General features: G+C 43.5%; 1 protein-coding gene across 2 annotated transcripts in view; it reads left to right on the forward strand.

The window, feature by feature from the left end:
* Positions 1-20,997, forward strand: part of IQCA1 (IQ motif containing with AAA domain 1) — an 89,742-nt gene that overhangs the window by 35,763 nt on the left and 32,982 nt on the right. For both annotated transcript variants that reach the window (XM_038142629.1, XM_038142630.1), the window contains exons 6-10: positions 5,762-5,846; positions 11,058-11,180; positions 14,821-14,896; positions 20,234-20,340; positions 20,537-20,626. In XM_038142629.1, the coding sequence (XP_037998557.1) occupies positions 5,762-5,846; positions 11,058-11,180; positions 14,821-14,896; positions 20,234-20,340; positions 20,537-20,626 (481 nt within the window). The remainder of the gene's footprint in view (positions 1-5,761; positions 5,847-11,057; positions 11,181-14,820; positions 14,897-20,233; positions 20,341-20,536; positions 20,627-20,997) is intronic.

A 20,997-nucleotide genomic window follows, 5' to 3' on the forward strand; every position in this document is an offset into this window, starting at 1 on the left:
CAGAATTTTGAAGAGAAAAAAAAAAAATCAAAATCCTTTTCCCTTGTGGTTTTTGCAGCAGGAATCAGGATAACCAGGAGTCCTGGCAGAGAAAGCTCATGCCCCAGCCCACCTGAAGGGGAACAGAGATTCCCATTTTTCCATTACATTAATTACTTATTGCTATCCCAAAAAGACCAGAAGGATCCTTGGAAAGGTAATAACTTTATGACAAAGCAGAACAGGCTCTTCTGCTGTAAGAACTCAAGCAGCTTATGAACAACTGCACTGGGTCAGCCAAAGGTCTACCTTTCCTGGCCAGTAACACCACATGTAATAAAACTATCAGGGAGAATTACCACATTCCTCATTTAGGTCTGTCCCCTCCAACAACTGTTCCCAACTATTACTTGGCTTTGAAGTTCCCTTCTCCCATTTCAGATCTAAGGCAGGCACTGGGGACCCAAAAGACCATTCTAATTATGATAGTTACTATAATAAAGGATATCACCTTTCCCCACAAACCTTGCATCCTCATTCCTCCATGGGAATGCTTTCCCTTGCACATTGTTGGCCTCACAACACTTGATCTTCAATTTTCAAAGCTGAATATTTATGCAGAACAATAAAGTTTCTGATCCTCCAATTACCCTGCACTGAAATGCTTCCATGCATAACAACCACACGTACAAGCAAACACTGGGAGGATCAGGACCTGGGATGAAACATCAGTTGTAATGTGTCTGTGTCCAAACTCATTAAAGATGATAAGAAGCCCGTGGAAATCAATCTCACTTTATAAGTAATTCTGTATTTGCCCAGGTTATTTTTTCTGGAAGTGATTTTCAGAGAGTTAAAGAAAGTACACACACAAAAGGGGAAGAAAAAACACCACAGCAAAGACACCTAAAATAAACCAGCGCTGCTATTTAAGCAGTCTCAGAGAATCCATATCAGGTGGGATTACAGAAACAGGCAAGAGTTACACAGCTGATGAGGTTTTTTATTTCTTTAAAGAGCTCCCCTCTCTTAGTTTGTGTCCCTTTTCTGCACAGAACACCCCTCTGTCCCTCCACTCAGAGCCTTCACCATCATTCATGCCTCCTCTTCTGCACACAGCCCACATCTTTTCTTCCCCTGAGAAGAATTAAACACTCTTGTTCCTCCAAAGAACAATTTATTTTTCCTGACAAGGCCTTTCATGCAATTAGCTGGAGAAGCCATAGCCAAAAAGAAAGAATAACACATGTAAAACCACGCCAGAGAACAGAGTAGGTAGGAACTTGTTGAGTCTATTACCAGACAAAATGTTTAAATCAATGGCGTGTTCTCATAAATCAAAAGCCATATTTAGCCCTAACTGCAACCATCCCTGAGCAATGTGGAATAGAGAGAAAACACTTCTAAAAAATGTGAAGCTCCTAAACGAGGAAAAGAGGAAGCAGCAGATGAGACAAGCACAATGCAGGGTCATCTCCCAGACAAAGAATTTATTTGACAGGTGAGAATGGAGGTGCCACAGCTGAGCAGAGCCTGCCAATCACCCTGACTTGTCCCAGTCTGGTGGTGGTTTGGAGACGTTACAGAACCATTTGAACCTAGTTAAAACTTGGACATTTATGTGGGGTTTGTGCTGTGCAAATATTGAGCCCAGAAGAGCCAGAACTCTTTGCAACAGATCACAGACAAAAGGATTTGCACTGCAGACCATAAAAGATCATTCTTTTTCAATTACACTTGACAGGTCTGAGTTATTGTAAGAGGAATAGGTTTGGAGCAGCAACAGTGAACCAGAGAACATAATGTAATTTGAGAAACGGCAAAAAAACCTCATCACATCCTTTTCCTTTTCAGCTGGGAGTGCAAGATCGTATCTTTTCACCCCTCCATCCTTGTTCATCCCTTTACTCTTCCACTTGAGCTGCTTTGATTCAGATTTAGGGCCCCCATTCATCCCAATTAGATGGCTTTTCTGTAAAGCTGCTTTCCAACCCCTGCTCTGCTTCCGTTGACAGGATTTCACTGCTTTCCAGAAAAGTGATGGATTTCTCACATACCACAATTTCTAAAGGTCCCTTCTTCAACAGCATCCTCCTCAGCACAGAAACCTTGAGCAGTTATGTTAAAGCAGTGGCTCTGACCCAAAGAAGGATCTTTTTGCCTGCTGTGAGCTCCAGCACTCCTCATTTTTATTTGCAGCAGTGCAAGCTCGGCTCCCAAGCAGAGGCTGCTGCTCAGTGCCTGGGAACAGAAAACGAGGAGCAGGTCACTCCCAGGAGCCATCCTCAGCTCCCTGCCTGCAGGGTTTGGGCTCCTGAGGGCCTCCCCAGGCTGCTGCTGGGGTTTGTCTCACAAGGAGGAGGTTTCTTCCTAGCCCTGTCCTTCCATCTCCCCTTATTTACTCTGTTCAGCCACCGAGCCCAGTCCCAACATGGGATTTTATAAACTTCATCTGTTCCTTCAGGCAATTGGTTTTACTGGAACTGCATCCTCCCTAAGAAATCCAGGACAATTTGCTTCTGCTTTTGCTTGCAGTGCTTAACACGTTGTCAGCACTCCCACTGAAGCAATCACACTGAAAATAAGAGTTGCTTCTTCCAGTTCTGGCATTTACACATTTTTATGAGACGCTGGAAAAGTACAATTGGATATTTTTCCCCTTGCAAATGCTGAGACAGTAATAAGTAACAGATTCACAAGAGTTCTGACTCAGATCTAGGTGTCTCTGACATGTACCATGTCTTTCAAATATATTACACACTCTAATGCTCCTGTTATCAAGAGCTTAAGCTTTTTACATCCTCCTCTCCCCATCAGCAGTGGAACCAGGGAGGATTCCCACCACAAAGCTCCCCTGCACACTTCCCACAAAACAAAGCAGCCTGCTGGGGCTCCAGTTGGGAGCAACTTCTTGCATCATCTGGGATCATTTTCTTACCCTATTATTACCTCTAATCACCAATGCTTCAGTGTTTCTTGGAAGTTTCAAAAGGGGAAGGCGGTTAAAAATTATTTGAACAAATAATGTTGTGAAGCAAGCTCAGAATCACTCCACAGTGTTTGGGACCTCCTCCTAATTCAAGAGCTGGTCCTGGGACGCACCTGGTGGGACCCTCTTCAGCCCTGGGTGAAGTGTACTTTATCTGATGGCACAAAGATATAAGAATTTAAAATTACAGAGTGGCTTGGGTAAGAAGGGACTTTGAACATCATTTAGTCCCACCCCATACCTCCCACTATCCCAGGTTGCTCCAAGCCCCATCCAGCCTGGCCTGGGACACTTCTAGGGCTGGGGGGCAGCCACAGCTTCTCTGGCTGCTCATTTTATCCTGGTGTTTGCATCTGCAAACCAAAGAATTTAGGTCCAGTTGAATCCAAATGAGCATCCTAAGATACATTCATGAGCCAGCCCATTGCAATGGCTCTGAGTAGAACGCTGCCAGAAAGTGAAGGGGGAATGAAAATTGAGATTCATTATGTTTAAAGTGGACTTTTGACCAGGAAGATGAATGGCTGCATTTTTCTGGGCAGATTTACAGGCCAAATGAATCCCTGGTTTAACCTCTGAACTCGGAGGGTTTCATAAAGGGAGGAATTTGCCTATTGGGGGTCGTGCATGTGAATTCCCAGGCATTACAAGACTGAAGTTGTGGTCATTTCAACCTAGAAGAGAAAGAGGAAAACCCGCAAGGGGGTGGGTAGGGAAATAAGGTTTAAGAGTGCTGCTTCCAGACCATCAGGCAGCAATGGATACGCTCAAGAAAAAAGCAGATGCCCTGGAAGAATTAGAACATCAAAATGTTTGGTACTCTCTGCGCTCAGGTCACTGATGACCATGGAAAATCACATCCTGCAGTGCCCTCAACCAGAAAATCCCAGCCATCCCTGACTGCTGAGTAAATGCCTGACCCTCTTTCCTTGGAAAGATGGGCATTGTCTTCTCCTCACCTCATTTTTTGACATAAGCACCTGCTGAAGTTGCTACCAAAAAAGGTGAGAGGAGCCACCAAACAACTGCACCAGCTCAGAGGAGGAGAATCACAGAGAAAATACAGATTATAAACCAGAAAACCCTTCCCAATTTCAGAATATGGTAGAATTTCTACAGCACTCAGATACACTCAGCACACATACCCAAAGGTAAATATCACAGAATGGTTTGGGTTGGAGGGAACCTTAAAAAGAATTTAATTCCAACCCCCTGCCATCTCCAAGAGCTGTAAATGATTTAAAAGTGAAAAAGGGAGTACAAGTACCAAATGTAACATGAATAAATATTGGCAGCTGGCCCTGGTATCATGTTCAGTGGGCTCCCAGCTGATTCTTTACCCACAGTGCATTTGCCTTTCCTTCCTCCAAGCTGGCACTAAAGTAGCAACAGCCTCAATAACAAATTTTGGGAAGTTTTTTACTGTTACCAGACTTGTAGAAGCATTTAAGGCTGCACTGAACATAAAACTGAGCTATTTTCTGGCTGTCTGTAAAAAATGGAACATGAGCTAACATTAAATAATAGATCAGGCAGGGTTTTGAGGCCAAAATCCCATTCTTAATGGATTTTTAAAAACACACTGACAAGGACAGCCCTTTGTTGATGCAGGCTGGCTTCTGGGAATGCAGTGACCAAGGATTTGCATCTGTTTGCATGTAGAACTTGTAACTGTTGAACAAGCCAGAGCTCCCAAGCACAGATGAATGTTTGTTGATTCTGTCCTAATTGGTGCTGCATTAATACCAGCGAGAGATCCCAACCCTACACGTGGTGCTATAGAAACAGAACAGATGCTCAGTTCCAAAGATCTCGGCTTAAAACTGAGCCTGCAGCTTAACACCAGCCTAGCAAAGTCCCTTAAGGTACCAGTTGTTTAAAAAAAAAAATGAAAACACTTTTAGGAATAGTGTTGACCTTTCTGAGCTCTTTTCTTCTCCAGGGAAATTTAATTTCATTTAGAGGAAATATAACCATGCTGTTTGAAAGTAGCACGAGGGTTTTTCTGCACTGTCAGAATTTTCTTTGGAACAGAAAAATCTTCCTGATGTTACGAAACAAACAGAAAATCTTACAAATATATTCTACCAAGCAACAAAAGGGAAATAAATTAAAGGGTCTTATCAGTATATATGGCCTTGGGGCTGAAGTCATTTTCTGTATCTTTTAATCCCTTTCTGAAAGGTCTGGAAGCTCCCTGTGTTACCCATGAAACCTTCCCACAAAGTCACCAACTGCCCCTTCCCAGCTTCCATCACCATCAAGTCCACTGGAAATTTAGGAGTGGTAATCCTGACATGGTAATCCCGACATTAGAGATATTAAATTCTCTTTAAAAAAAAAAAAAAAAACAAAAACCCCTGGATTATGAAAGTAGAGAGTTGGGCTGTGAACATTAAATAACGTAAAATACCATAATAACCATTCCCAGAATGGTCTGGGTTGGAAGGGACCTTAAAGCCCATCCCATTCCACCCCTGCCATGGACAGGGACACCTTCCACTGTCCCAGATTGCTCCCAGCCCAGTCCAGCCTGGCTTTGGACACTTCCAGGTACAAACACTTTATTCTCCATCTCTCAGCTAGGAAGGAATCTGCAGTTTTAGGAATTTCCCTGAGGATGTGCAGTTTTTGTTAGGCTGTGGGATAAGAGACGTGGATTGGCAACAGTCTTAATTAACTTGCAGGACAGAAACCACTGCCATAAGGAGCGTCCCTGCTATCTAACATATTTATCAACCAGGTGAAAAATGATGAATTCTAATTCCTCTTGCACTTTTGTTTCTCCCACAGGCATATCACAGGCAGGTTTCCTGACTATCCCCCTGAGAAGACAGGCGGTTCCAAGGCTATTTTTATTGAAAAACATCCAGAGCAGGTACTGTCCCTCTTTTAATGAAAAAAAAAATCAAATCATGATGTTGGAGAAGGGTTTCCCACAAACACGTCTGTTTATTTAAGTAGCAATTTTCCCTAACAGTGGCTCTAGTTCTCCAAGAACCTAATGGTTAAAAGCTTTTTGTTGCAAATAAAAGAATGAGGATTTTTTCCCAGGGTGTTTCCAATCAGGTACCAAAATCTGCTCCCTTTTGGGCTGTGCTGCCACTTAATCACAACTGAAGGTGTTCAGGTGATGGGAAAGAAGTCGAGAACAGCAGCAGAGGAGACTTTCCAATGCAGGCAGGGCTAAGCCTTGATTTACTGCCAAGGCTCATTAAGCAAATTGAACATCCCAGCAAAGGAAGTATCTTAGTTTATCTTGCGTGTTGTAGGTTGTTTTTCCTGGGAAATCCCTCTCCTGATTTCTCTGGCTAATGGAAGTGGCTGATAATCTCTTCCTCTGATCACTGAGTGTCACACGGGGAAAGTGATTAAGCCCAGCTGAAGGCAGTGCTCTGCACTTGGAGCCTGTCCCACCCATCCGAGGAGCCAAGGGGGTAATGGGTGTGATCGGGGAGAACAGGAAGCAGGATTTGGCCCCTGAGGGAACCACTGTGCTGGGCTAGCAAAACTAAGAGGTCAAACCCCAAATTCTGTGGTCCTGAAAGCCCCAGCCCTGAGAATGTTGCATGATTCTTCTGCAACTGGTGCTCTAACACAGGCATGGTAAAAGAGGATTTTTATAGAATCACAGAATGGTTTGGGTTGGAAGGGACGTAAAAATCATCTCATTGCAGCCACCCTGACACCTTCCACCAGCTCAGATTGCTCAGAGCCCCATCCAGGCTGGCCTTGAATGCTTCCAGGGTGGGGAATTTTGGATCCAATCCTCCCTGGGATCCCCGCGAGGAGCCTGGGGCACACAGCAGTCTCTGTGTGGTTTGGGGGTTGTGAGGACGGCACAGAGCACAGCACTAACCACCAGCTAACTTTGCTAAAAAACACAGGAAAACTGCTGCAAACAGCTCCCCGTGCCCCACTAAAACTGAGTTTGGGGCATGCTCCTGCTTTAAGCCAAGTTCAGGGGCTAAAGCCTGCTGGGCTCTGCTCTGCAGTTCAGGCAGGCAGGGGGAAGGAGACCCTGGGTGAAGTTTTCAGCCTCCAAAGCAGAAGCACGAGCCAGAGTCCAGAAGGCTTTGTTGGGAGCCACCCAGCAAGGGGGGCTGATTGCTGGGGAAGGGTTTGGGGGATGTGATGCCAAATAGAGCTGCCAGCATCAAGGATTAACACAGCTGGGGAAGAAAACACAACAAGGAATTATTCTGAGCAGCACTGGGTATGGAGGTAGATTGTGGAGAAATGGGTTTAACCTTCCTGTCATGCTCCCAGCTTTCAATTCCCACCTTCAGCTGTTTTGTTGCCTTTCCTGAGCATCTGCTTTTTCTTTGCATGAAAAAAATGGAAGCCAAAAGTCTGGAGAGGTTGTTTTACTGCTTGATTTCCCTGCACTCTGGAAAAAAAACCCCAAAACCTTCCTCTATTTTCCTAACAAATTTTCGCTAGCAATTATCTGATTTTCACCAATTTTGGGGCCTGTTTTTTTTTTTTCCCTTTTTAGCCAGCAGAATGTGTGTCACAGCCTCAAGAGATCTCCACAATGCAGCTGGCCAGAGAAAGTTCAGTGCAATCATGATTTTACCTGAATGTCAGACAAGTATAACATTTTTTGTTCCACTGAGTCAGCTGCATATAAAAAAAAATCCCTGAGGCCACTGGGTTTGTTCCACACACTGGTCTACTGGGCAACATAGGAAAGGAAATCCTGGCCCCATGGAAGCTGATGGGAGTTTTGTCCTTGACTCCAGGGGGGACAGGAGTTCACCTCTTGTCTGTATGAGCTCCTGTATGAGCAGGGGTTGGTTACTCCCGAGTCAAACTCCATGAAAAATCAAGACTGAGCTGTATTTAAAAAGTGAGCATTTTATAAGGCTTCAGTAAAGACACTTTGGGGAAAATAAAATACAAATTAATCACTTCACGAACCATTGCTGCATTATTATACATTCTATATTTCTTGATCCTTTGACAACCCTGACCTTACTTGACTTTGTGATGTAGCTGGCCTTCTGCACAAGCTGCTTCCATGACATTTTACAAATACCTTCCCAAAGACATCCCAATGCAGAGCATGTGGTGCTTCAGTCAGAAAAAGAAGTGCTGTCCCTTCCAAAGAAGCTTTTTCTCTACTTTACTTGCTCTTCAAGAGAAATTTAACATTCCAGGACGTTGGTGTAATCTCCCTGCATCTGTTCCAGATTTCTGTCCCTAATGGTTTTTTATGTTTTGCTCCACAGATAATCATCAGTTGTGACAATTTTTAGCTTTGCCCTTATCCTGCTGCCAACAAAATTATGATCTTTCCCTGTAGTTCATTAAGTCTCATCACCATGAAAATAAGCCAAGAGAGTTGCCATTTCACAGGCACTTCCCCCTCTCCCAGCTCCTCATTCCCAATATTAAATAACATTAAAAAAAAAAAAAGAAAGGTGTCAGAGAAAGACTGAAATATTCTGAATATTTCAAGTTAACTATGCAGGAGGAGGGAAACTAGGGAAACTCTACTTGGCCTCTGTTAAATTACACAACACTTAAAGTACTCACCTACAGACAGCAATCTACCTACCCCAAAAAAACCACCCCAAAAATCCTCCATGAAGAAGAACCATTTCCTAGATTCCAACAAAACTTCTTTCTGTAGAGTTAATATTCCAAGAGAGGAATTTTTCCCTCTGGGAACACTGGGCTGTGTCCCTGTAAAGTGTTAGAGCCAGGCTCTGAGGCTGCTCTCAGCTGCCACAGCTGGAGATCCAGCATTCCCAAAGTCACTCTAGCCCTGCTTTTCTTTTGTGCCCACAACTCTAAAAGGCAAGAAGTTCAAGTAAGGTTTTCTTTCAAGGAATAAGGGAAGGTTTTATTCCCGAAGAAGAACTTTTACCTGAGCCAACACCAAAACTTCCTGTGTCTGAGGACAGCAGAACAAGTGAGTCCTGCTGGCAGCTGGAAGTTTTCTTATTCTTGGCTCATACAAGCCAGCATTAGATATTTTCATTCACAGGCTACACTCTGGTTTAGTGCTCAGTTCTTCCCCACCCTCCAAAAAAAAAAGGAGATTTTCACTGCAAGATTTTAGAAACATGGTTGAACTGATACAGGAATACAAAAGTCAATTCAACTTTTATGGAGCATCAGTTTTAAAGGAAAATGTCTTTTCAGCCACTGAAGAATGTTACTGGAGAAGAATCATCACTGGCACAAGAGGAGTTCTAGAAAAGACTGGGAAAAATACAAAGAGGCGAAAATTCATCTGCTCCTACTGAAACACAATCTCTTCCTCAGTATTAAGAGTTTGCTAATTACTTTCTGCATCATTTGAAAACCAGACAACCTAGCAAAGGAAAGGGGAGTCCAAAACAACTTAAGAAGATATCTACTTCTCTTTCCACTATGAAATTTTCTCCAGGGCAGAAAAAACCAAACCCTACACTAAAATGTGGGTGAATTGCCTACTAATCTCAAACTAACCTTTGCTTGCCATTCCCTTTCTTCCCTCCTGTTTTGTCCGATGGTTCAGGCTCCTCCTTGCAGCTGGAGGGGAAGTGGTTCTGTATAAAAGAGCAGAAGCCACTCGAGGTTAGACACAGCTTCCCCCAGCCCTGCAATCCTGGAGCTGCTCGGAGCAGAGCTGGAGGAGCTGCAGCAAGGCCAGGCAGAGGGACAAGGACACTTGAGCTGCTCAGTGCCATCCCAGCAGGTTCACGAGAACACCAACTCTGGCTCAGCCCTTCCAGGATCACTCATCTGTGCAGAAAGATGAAAGCAGATCCCTGCACTCAGAGTGTGGATGCGCTGAAATACTGCCTGCAGAATGGACTGCTGCAAACTGGGACCTCTTGTCAATCACAAGTGTGTTTGCAGGTATCCTGCTGGACAGAGCCAGCCCTGAGCTGCTGAGAATGGTTCTGGTTCCCCTCTGCAGGCAGAGCAGAGCAGAGCAGAGGTGACAGGGTTGGGTTTCTGGCTGTGTAGGAGCACTGCAGTAAAGGATACACTCGGAGTAGCTGTGTTGGTTTTGGATCCAACAGGCCTGCTGGGACACTGAAAACCTATTCTGAACTCCAGTCAATCTGTTAATCTTTCCCAGGGAATGAAATGCTTCGCTGCTTATCAGCACAAGATGTGACTGAGCAGTGCTCAGGGCTTGAATTACCATATTTAATTAAATGTAAGGCACTGAAATGCTTGGGGAGAGCCACTAATGGAGCTGCCCTGGCTGCAAAGCACGGCCCTCGTCATTGTCCCCCTCCAGCATCCAGTGCTCAGTGCATTAAAAGGTGTACTTGAGAAAACAAATATTTTCACTGTTACAGGAAACACATCTTACAGTTGGAAATGTTTTATTTTCTACTCTTTCGCAGTACTGCCAGTGTTAGTGGTCCATTAATAAACTTCAATGGGTTTTCTGATTTAGACTCATTAGTAAATGATCTTAGAATTCCTCTCAGGGACAAGAAAGCTGCCTAGAAACAAGAAAATGGTGGAAGCAGCAAATTTTCACTCTCTGCCTTTTTCAGATAATAAAGTATAATTGGCCAGGAACTAAAGATACGGGAATTGATGGAGCTGTAGCCAGTTATCAGCTGCTGCTGGCTTGCAGGGATAAAGATGCTGAGCTGTCCCTGTGTATCTGTCAGGGTTTGTCACAATATCTCCATCCAATCTCCCTCAGCCACTAGAACAATTTCAGTCTTTAGGCGTATATTGAAATTAGACACACCTCAGGGCAGCCTCTCAAAATCCATCCCTGTAAAAATCAATCTGCCTTACAAACACCAGGACAAATTCATCATCTGGGTCTGAGATAATTCGTTATGAATTCATCATCTGGGTCTGAGTCCAGAGGGAGCTTTGAGTTGTGTGTCATTAGAATATTCTGCTTCTGGACAGCTTCAGGAACTGCTTTTACTCCACAAAAGCCCCCATGATTTGGGACAGAGAAATCAGCCTTTCCCTAATGATAAACTGGGATATTCAGCACCTGTGCTGCAGTTGGTCAGCACAAAAAGGCTTCTCTGGGATGGTCTGGAATTCAGAGAGTGCAGCCTGTTGGATATTGTGGTTTCCCAATCCCGTTCCTCCCTGCCTCTTTCAGGTCCTTGAGGAGCTGGCTGCCAAAAAGGCGAAGGCAGAGGCGGAGAAAAATGAAAAGGACAAGAAGGGAAAACAAGACAAAGAACCTGCCCAAGAGAAAAAGCCACCAAAAGTTGGAAAGCCGGTAAGGAATGAAAGCAGCTTGTGAAGCCTCAGGTGTGGGCAGGGGCTGTAAAGTGACGTTAAAGTGGTCACCAAAGCTCCAGGCTCAGGTTCAGGAGACAAAGAACTGGCTGAGGTTGGTCGCTCTCAGCCTTCCCATGGCCTCAGTGATTCTGGGGAATTTTTTACCTCTCATGTTTTAGGAATGGCCACAGCTGAGCTCAGTGGGAAGAGCTGATGGAGGTGCAGGCTTCAGGGACATAAATGAGAGCAAAAACCCACTTTGGGGCTTTCAGATGATTGCCAGGACACCAAGTGGTAACCAAGCATTCCCACTTTTAACGTGGGTGCAGAGGAGTTCATCACTGCCACCCCTTGCAGAATTAGGAATTAAGAGCCTCAGAGCTTGTGTGGATTTCAAACTAATTTTTAAACTGCATCAGCCATGCATAAATAAAGCCACGCATTTTCCATGTTCTCAGGGCAGGAACTTGTTTTGTTCCAAATATCAATAGGCACCACTTAATACCCCCTGAAATCTTTGAGGTAAAGGGTTGCTTTCACAAAAGACACTTCCAGATTATTCCAGGAGCAGCTTCACAGAGCAAAACACCTGTGGAACAGATCTTCAGAAGCAAGCTGTGCAACAAAAATTGTCAGCTTTTGCTGAAGCAGCAGCTTTTGTTTCTCCTTTATTTCCACAGTATAAACAAAAGTTAAAAGAATATTTTTTTTTTAATAAGGGTCATTAATCTCTCACTAAATATGTGGAGGAGAAGGGTGAGTTTTCTAGGGCAAAGCTTACTCTTCACTGCAAGTTTTACACAAATTAATTTGAAGGCCTAACCCTAGAACAAATATATTTCAAAAAAATGATGCTTTTCTTGGACAACATCCATTAATCTGGCCAAAGCTCTCAGAACATCTAGCCAGGAATCTAAATTACATGGATTTAGGGAGCATCAGTCAATTTAATTGGAAGGTAGATACCTAAATGTTAACTTGTAAATGAGCATCTTGAAAATACTATTTGGGGGTTTGGGGTGAGGGGTTTTTTTCCCCTTAAATAAAAATGCAAATGAAAATACAAAAATGTAAATGAAAATACACAGCAGGCTGAAGTAGCAAATACATTAAAGTTTCTCAAGGTCTTTAAGCCTGATTGCTTAACTTTGGTGACTAGGAAGGGTTGTGGCTGCTCCTGTGCAAACCAAATCTTTAAGCCCTGTGCAAATTTTTAAATTCTGGTCACACATGTCTTCAGTCAGACACTTGTTACTGTGACCAGTTTGTTGGGTGACACTGTCATAGCCCTGGTGAAGCTCCTGAAAGTGGATGGCACCTCACCCATCTGCTTAAAAACCTGACTTTCACAGGATAAAATTGGATTCCTTCTTGGTTTTGCACATTTCTGAAGATTAGAACCAACAACAGCAGAAATGTGTCTCAATCCCCTGGCAGCCTCTGCAAGGCTGTTTTGAACTGGGGTGAAATAACAGCGTGGAGCTCTGGGGTTTTATAACTTCATGTCATTCCCATCTCCTCAGCCATCACAACTCCTGTCAAGTAAAATTCTGAGCCATTATATCAGGTTCTCTATGGTTCATTGAGAAACAACAAAGGGAACATTCTCTCCAAGGTTATACACTGACAGGGGGAAAAAAAAAGAGTATCTTAGACCAGTTGAGAAGTATTTGGAAAAGTTCTAACAGCAGGACTCTTATTAAAATAAGTGTAGGCTATAAGTCATAGGGATGCAGGCAGAAAAAAGCTCTGCTCCCAACTTCAGCTCTTAAAGAAAACAAAAGTCGGATCCCAGAAGGAAATTTAAGTATTTCTGAAAAGCCTGATAGCAATCTTTACAAAGAATATTTGATATCAAAGGAACTTCACTTTCCTTTCTCTGCAAGGTGCTGATTTGATTTCCCTAAGGGAAAAAAACAACCCATGGCTCCATCCCCAAAAAATCCCTTTTTCCAAAAGCAGCAGCAGCAGCAGTCTGGGCTGCCTCACCCAGCAACCTGCTGGAGCTTGTCCCCCTGAGTGTGAGCGAGGCTGTGCATCCCTGAATTTCACCCAGAAATGCCAGCACAGTGAGGCACATTCCTGTTCCTGGTGAAACCTCTCAGGGAAATCTCCAAAGGAAATGTGCACAGTGGAGCCAGTTCAGTTTTCCCTGCTGTCCAGTGGGAATCACCTGTGTGGAGCTGGCTTTGGAAAGCCTCTGAAATAGATTGAGGCTCTTATTTCCACACTTCTGCTTAAATTCAAACATATATTGCTGGTTCAAGGGGTGTTAACTCATTTAAAACAGAACAAGCATGGACTCAAGGCACTGGAAGTCAAAAACAATACGAACTGGTTTCAAAGGAAAAGTTCTTTTTATTATGTTGACTCTTAGGCTGTTAATTGAGGCGAGAGAAAACAGAGCAGCAACTGTCCTTAAGACACAAGAGAGTGGGTTTGATTAAAATCAATTAAATTGACACAATGATATCATTGACATCAGTGTATAAAATCAGTGAAGCAAATAACTAAAACAATTCATTGGCTTATTTATAACATTAAAATGTTGATGTGTCCTGTGGTATTGAGAGGCTAAAAATGAATAACCCATTTTTAGGCTGGCTTGGGGGGAATTTGTTTGTTGGATTTTTTAATAGTTGACAGATTTCCTCTCGGAACATCATGGTTGAATCATTTTCTATAAAAATACCATGGAAAAATGGTAAGAGAAGGATTCTGCCCACTGCAAATGATCCAAGGATGAACCTCAAAGTGCCACACCCTGTGAAACTCAGAATACATTGGAGTAACTGGGGATTTGAGCTCAAATCCTCCAACTTTTTGTTACACTTTAAACAAAGTTCTAAAACAAAACAGTTCTTGATGTTCAGTCAAGAACCTCCCAAGTCTGTTTCAAATCCATCTGTGGGGTAGAAGTGATAAATGTATTATTTGCCTGTCCTTCTGGGCCCAAACTGGAATTACTGTGATGATACTTTAATTAAACCAGATATTTGATAACTCCCATAATGGGGCTGCAGCTGTACCTGCATGTAGCAGATATTTCTCTAATTACAGGGCTTATTTAGGGGGGGAGTTTAGTTTTAATCATCCCAAGAGCTGCTGATATTTTATCTTGCTGATAACAAGTGGTTTGCAGGTTATTTAGCAAAATCCTGATCCTGTCTGGTATAAATCCACATTCACCTCCTCCCCAAACAGTGATCTAATCTCTCTTTTTCAACTATTACCTTACTCATATCTTGAGACTTACGACTGCTACAAGATGAAGAAACTTTGATAATTTTCTGGGAGGTTTTCCCCTCAGAAATACTGCTTCAATGAAATGAAACTGTTTCAGGAATGTGGCAATGGCAGCAAAAGTAACCGAAAAAATGGCATTTAAATTAAATTCTGTTCCAATATGGCAAGTCTCCTACCTAAATTACATTTTCAAACAAGCTGGAGTTTAATTCTTGTTTAATTTGGTGACTTCAGCTGATAAAATGACAGCCCTTCTCTCATGGAGCAGCCTGGGCCAGTGGAAGGTGTGGAAGGGAGTGGAATTGGATCTTTCAGGCCTTTTCCAAGCTGTTCCATAATTGTGTGAAACAATGGTGTCAGCAGTTCCTCTCTTCACTTTCCCCCCAATCTAGGTAGTGGATGAAAGCTGGAAAATGGGTCCAAGCAATTTCCTTTTGATGCTGGAGGAAGGAAGCTCTCAGTACCAAGGTCAGTAGAAAAAGATAACAATTCCAGCTGGAACGTTCTCCCAGATCAGCTTAATGGCAATGTCATTCCTATAAGGTCAAGTGGGCAGCTGCCCAAACTATGGAATGTTATAAAAATTAGGATGTTAGATTAAAAAATGGTGTTGAGGAAGGGAGGCTCTCAGGACCTCAATTCTTCCAAGGAATCTGTCAAAACCATTGAGCTAGTCATGCAGGAAGGGACATTTCTGTGGGTGAAAGTGAACAAACTCGAAGCAAAGTGCTTCAATACATTCAAAAAGGCATTTTAGGATTTTCTGAAGGCAACAGGAATGACATCAGAATAGCCAATAATTCAAGAGCACCAGACTGTAGATCGATTTTCAGCATCAATGTTTCCATACTCCTGTAACTCAACCTGTCCTGTCTCCTCCAAGAGTGAAAACTCATGAGTCCATGGATTCCTTCATAGCTACTCCAATTATTTTTTATTATACCTTTGAATATGAGGAGCATCTTCTCAAGCAGAGGCACAAAACTCTGACTGTACTTGCTCCGTGCAAAGTGTGTGAAACTAAAACATAACCCTGACTTTCAGCAAGGGGTCTGGCTGGTTTTTCACCGGGAGAAAGCACCAAAAAGCAGGGATTTCTTAATAAAAATCATGAAAGGGCATTTTGGTTCTTTTCCAGATCTCTTCTATCCTCTCCTCTGCTTTTGATACTTCTGTTTATCTCTTCAAAACTTGTCCTCTGTGCTCAGCCTGATCCACAAGTGAATTAGGAAGCCTTGCACTTGTCTGAAGTGGAAAATGGGGTTATTTTTGCTGTATCTCTGCAGATTCTGTTCTGGTACAATGTGGAAAAATACCTTTTCTGCTCACCACTCCTCAGAGCTAGTGCCTTGCTAAAATTCCTGGTATGAAAAGTCTCCATTATTCCCTCCTGCTGACAAATTACTGGTGTCAAGTTTTCTGCCTGATTTGAGCTGGCTGGAGAGAAAGAAGTGAACTTAAACTTGCTAAATGTGCATCAGTAGCTTGGCCTGACCTCTGACTCGTAACAATTAGGATTTTCTTACACCTTATAAATCACAGAGCAGCTTTCTGGCTAAAAAAAGGAGCTTTGCATCCCATCTGCTCTCAACTACCCCATCAGAACCCTGCTGAAGGCAGCAGGAGCTTTAGATAAGCATCAAATCCATCCAAAGTTCTTTTCTGAGCTGGCCAAGGATGAAATGGCACCTGGAAGTCAAAGCCAGGCTTGGCAAGAGTGGGGCTCCCAGCCAGGCAGTGCCCAGGACAGGGCAGGAGCAGCAGAAGGGAGGCAGGAGGGGTTTGCCTTGGGGGAAACATGCTTGGCTGTAAGCTCAGCTCAGCAGTGGGTACCAGAGTGAGGAATAAAAACACCACAGAGGGGATTTTGACAGCAGTGAGACTCCAAATTTTCACAACTATCTCGTGTGAGAAGCCAGGGGGTTTAAAGGGGATGGGGGATTTGTCACCAAGCTGTATCTGAGCACCAGGACACCTGCTCTGAGCCCTGCAGACACAGAACTTTGTGGGGTTATTCCCACAGTGTGAGTGCCTCTGTGGTTGCCATTTCCCAGTTGCACACCCACACACCTCCAGCCCATCCTGCTGGAGCTGCCAGCTGCTCCCCAGCTCTGAAGGCACTTGAGAAGGAGCCCTTTTCTGCACAGAGCACTAGCAGGAACCCTCAGAGTGGAAAAGCTCTCTTGCAGGCTTCAAAGAATACCTGCAGTTCTGGCTTAGGCACAGGAGGAGTCTGTAGCTGTGCAGTTCAGCTTCAGGTGGGGTGGTTTTTTTCCTCCTTTTCTCCTGGTGAACCAAGTCTGTTTGACACCACACTTATTTTTGGTAATGAGCCGTCTTAGCTGTTAATTCCTCCTTGCAGCACAATCCTCCTGCAGCACTTTGGGCTTTTCATTGCAGGGCACTCACACAATACTACCTAGGGGTTGTCCAAAATGATTTCATTTTTAATCTAACCATGGATTCTTTGAATCAAGTCCTTTCATCAGAATCAAATCTACAACAACATCCACCCAGAACAGCACAGTCTCTTGTATTTTTAATGTTTAGGCTGCTTTCCTCTCAGTAGCAGAATTATGCAGGAAAAAATAGGTCTGAGTTTGGACTTTCTACTTTTTTTTAGGGAAAAAACTTTTTTTTTTTTCCCTAATCCTATGTAGAAATAGGTCACTTGCTATCAGCATTTGCTCAGAAGTTCAGATTTGTTAGTGCAGGAATCTTGAAGACATGGTTGAAGCAACAGAGCTTGATTAAGAAATGTTTGTATCAGGAGTAATTCAAAGTGTGTCTGAAGTTCACCTAAATGACAGCTGACCAAAGGACAAACATCTTTGTTTTGTCACAGCCCCCAACACAACTTGGAGAAAGTGTCCCCATCCCATGAAACTGGCACTTTATACCCAGCTTACTTAAATATTTTTTAAAATATAGATCAGTTTTGACAAAAATCTAAACATTTCACTTACAAACTTTTTCACTCTGTGTTCTTAGCTCCTCTACCAAGCTAGAGCTGCTGCTTAAACTTCACTAGAAGCCTTTTATCCTCCCAGGCCATTTTCCTAGTGGCTAAACTCCACTAGCCAAGCCCCAAAACACTTATTTAAAATGATGTGGTTAGAAACAGCCTCTTTGTGTGGCATCTCCTTTCACACTGGAATAGCCAGAGTTTACGTGGGGCAAATGTAAGGCTGAGCCTTTACCTCCCTCTGTATTTTTGCAGTGTGAGGCAGCAATGTGCTATTTTCCCCATTCTACAGATTATATTTATGACTTGCTCAGTGTCACAGAGGATATTTAGAGTTCAAATACTCCATGATGTGTCCAAATATTCCTTGAAGGTGTGGTGATACTCTGTATTTTTAACCAGCCTTCAAAAGATTCAAACCCTTTTGCCAGAGGTTCAAAGTGGCCATTTCAAGAGAAGCTTCGTGATTCAAATAAATATTTTACAATTGTTAGTCACAGGCTGTCCTGTGAAATTCTGGGATATTGGAGTTCCCTACTGGCCTGCAGAGCTGGGATGCAGATTTAGGAGTGCTCTGGGCTGCCTTTGAGCCCTGAGCTAGCTCTGCATATAAAACAATCCCAAAATAAGCACACACTATTTTAGAAAAGGTGACATAAATTTCACTGCACACACACAGGCACAGAAATAGCTCCTGGAGCTGGCTGACCCTGCCTGTAACAAAATACCAGACTCTGCTGACCAGCCAGTGAAAACATAACATCCTTAGCCTCCTGACCCCCCTTTAAAATTAACTTTGAAACATTTTGTTGATCTATAAAAGAATAACAGAGCATCTAGCACCTATGAGTTATTGATCTCTCTACTAAAATTAGGCCCCTCTAACCCAGTGGTTAATATAACTCAGATAACTCATTGCCAGGTAATCCCAGAGTCTGGGGGGACCCTCCCTGGTTTGCCTGCAGTGGGTATTAACCACTAATCAATCTACAAAATGACAATAAACAATTATGAAAAAAACAGAACAGAAAAACCTACAGATCCCTCTATGAAAAATAAATCTCTAAAGCCTGGTACTCCAGTGAAAACATAGCACTTGCAACCTGCTGACCCAGGCAGGAAAGTGTTTAAAAATTCACATAACTCCTATGTAATGTCCCCTTTCCCCAAGGCTGGAATTCCAGGCTGGAGGAGCTACCTCATAACTTGGGCAAATCAGCTTTTCCTCCTGCAATATTACATGGCATCTGTCATGCCCTCTGATGACCCACAAGTAATTTAAAGAAATTAAATGTCTGTACTTTGGAGTTTCATCCATTACCAAAATATCCCCTGTCCTCCTCCATCCCCACCATTCTCAGTGCTGAATTTAAGATTATTCACCTGCAAGAACTGTTCCCTCTATAAACTTTGTAAAACTACAAATCCTCTGCCTGGAATTGGGCCTTGAAAATTTTGGGGGGGGGGGGATGGAAAGAGCAGCCAGTCTTGGATTAACTAAAACTTGGATGTTAAAACCTTTTCTGAATTTTCACGGTGCCTTCAGCAGGCAAGGGGTACAGGGGAGAATATCAAATAGAACATCTGTACAAATGGAATGTCTGTACAAAACTGATCCACGGAGCAGCCAGCGTCTGAAAGTGGAAAACTGTCATTTCAAATCATCAGGAAATTGAATTAGCACATACAGCTGGAGATTAGCTGTCATTTAGGAAGATACAATCAGGGCTTGGAAGGCAAGATATGAATTGTCTTCCTTCAAATTACCTCAAGAAGTGTGGGAAAAAAAGAGGTGTTTCCATTAAAACCAGGCACTTAAAGAACTCAGATACGCACTGAGCTCGTCAGACTTCATTTAGTTTTCTTTCTAAAGAGCAAATTGCAGTTTGCCTCAACAAAAATAATGAGCTGCACCTCAGGATCATTAGGTACTTTATCATAAATAGCTTTTTTTTTTCATCCCCACTTCCACAAATTTGCTGTGACTGGGTGTTAGGTCTCCTTGTTACTTCTCCTTTGCACAGCACTTCAGAACAGAGGGGCTGGATCAGGTGGGTCTTGTCTCTTTTGGGCTCAACTGCCTTTCAATTTCTGAGTTGAGCTTAAAATCCCCTTAAAAAGTGAAGCTTTAAAGTGAAGCCTGTGTGTGGCCATGCATCCCTTGTGGTCAGCTGCAGGTTATTGCTCTGTCACCCTCGCTGTCCCCTCCCTCTCCCCCACCTCCACGTGCTCAGTGCTGGTTTTATTCCTATTCCAGTGCCCCTATTCCCATATTTCAGCCTCCTGGGAATGACTACAAAGGTCAGCTCCCCAGGATGCAGCAGCTTTAGCTGAGCCATGGGGAGAACAGGGAAATTAGTGGGTTGAATTAACCCCCCTCCTTTGGTCCCCAAGCCAAGTGACACTCGTGGAGAGCCTGTCCTTCAGGGCAGCAGCCACCCCTGTGTCTTCTTCATGGAAAAGATGGAAGGCCTGTGCTGTTAAATAAATAAAATAATGCCAAAATCAGGCACGGGACAGGGCTCGTGGAGACTGAGCACGCTCCAGGCTCTCAGTCGTACAGCCTCCAAGTGACAGCCTCACTATCCCATTATCCTCCTGAATTCTGATCCCATTCTGCAACCCAAGGCAAAAGAAGAAATCCCTTAACCTCAAGATCTGCAGATCCTAACACAACAGGGCTCTGAACTTGCTGAGGGTCACTAGAGCCTGCTGCTTTCTGCAGCTCATCATTGAATAAAAGCTGCCTACAACCACCCTTGCTTTTGCCTCCAGAAGCAGCTGGAGAAACCAATGGCTTCTGTAACTTTTCCCCCTTTTTTCTTTCTTTTGGCTAACAGTTTTTTGGGAGAACAGAGATAACAGATCAGATTTTCTCCAGGATCATGACCCAGAGCTGATCAAAGGAGAGGAGCGGGAAGAAGTAGAGGAGGAGATCAGAGTGCAGGTGAGCTACAATAGCAAGAGGACACTGCTCACGTGCATTACCTGGGTGTATTTTTCTCCAGCTGTAAGAACTGACTCTGGCACAACCTTTCAGAGTCCCTACTACCTGTTCTTTGCTTGTTCAGCTGAACAATTGTCTGGGGTGAGGTGGCAGAACAGAAAACTGAGGAAGCTTCCTCTGTGTTTGTCTTGGGCAGGTCGATGAAGTGATGCAGGAGAAGCTGCTGAGAGTCAAACAGGCTGTGGATGGAGAGACAGGTCCTCAGATCAAAGCTGGCAAAGACAAGGTAACAGCAGCAAGGTGGGGCAATTGAAGGGCAGCTTCAATTCCATCAGTGCAAACCTCAGGGACAAACATCAAAATGTCCCCCCTAAACATTTACTGAATCTCAAGTCAGGAACATCTGAAAATCTCCTCACCTGTGGGTAATTTCAGGGCCTTCTCCATTAGCTCTTGCTCTTTAACTTGTATAAATATTGCTTAGGGCAAGTTGAGCTATTCCAGAGATAAATCACTACAAGATATTTCAGATTTTCACCTTGCTGAAATCCTTGGATGCAGTCAAACAGCAAAATGGAAGCAATCCCTCTCTTTAGGGTGACCAGTTCAGATTAATAGTTTTCCAAGGAAAACAGGGATCTGGAGGCCAGTGAGTTT

The sequence above is a fragment of the Motacilla alba genome, chromosome 7 (assembly GCF_015832195.1).
Source record: "Motacilla alba alba isolate MOTALB_02 chromosome 7, Motacilla_alba_V1.0_pri, whole genome shotgun sequence".
Lineage (NCBI taxonomy): Eukaryota > Metazoa > Chordata > Aves > Passeriformes > Motacillidae > Motacilla > Motacilla alba.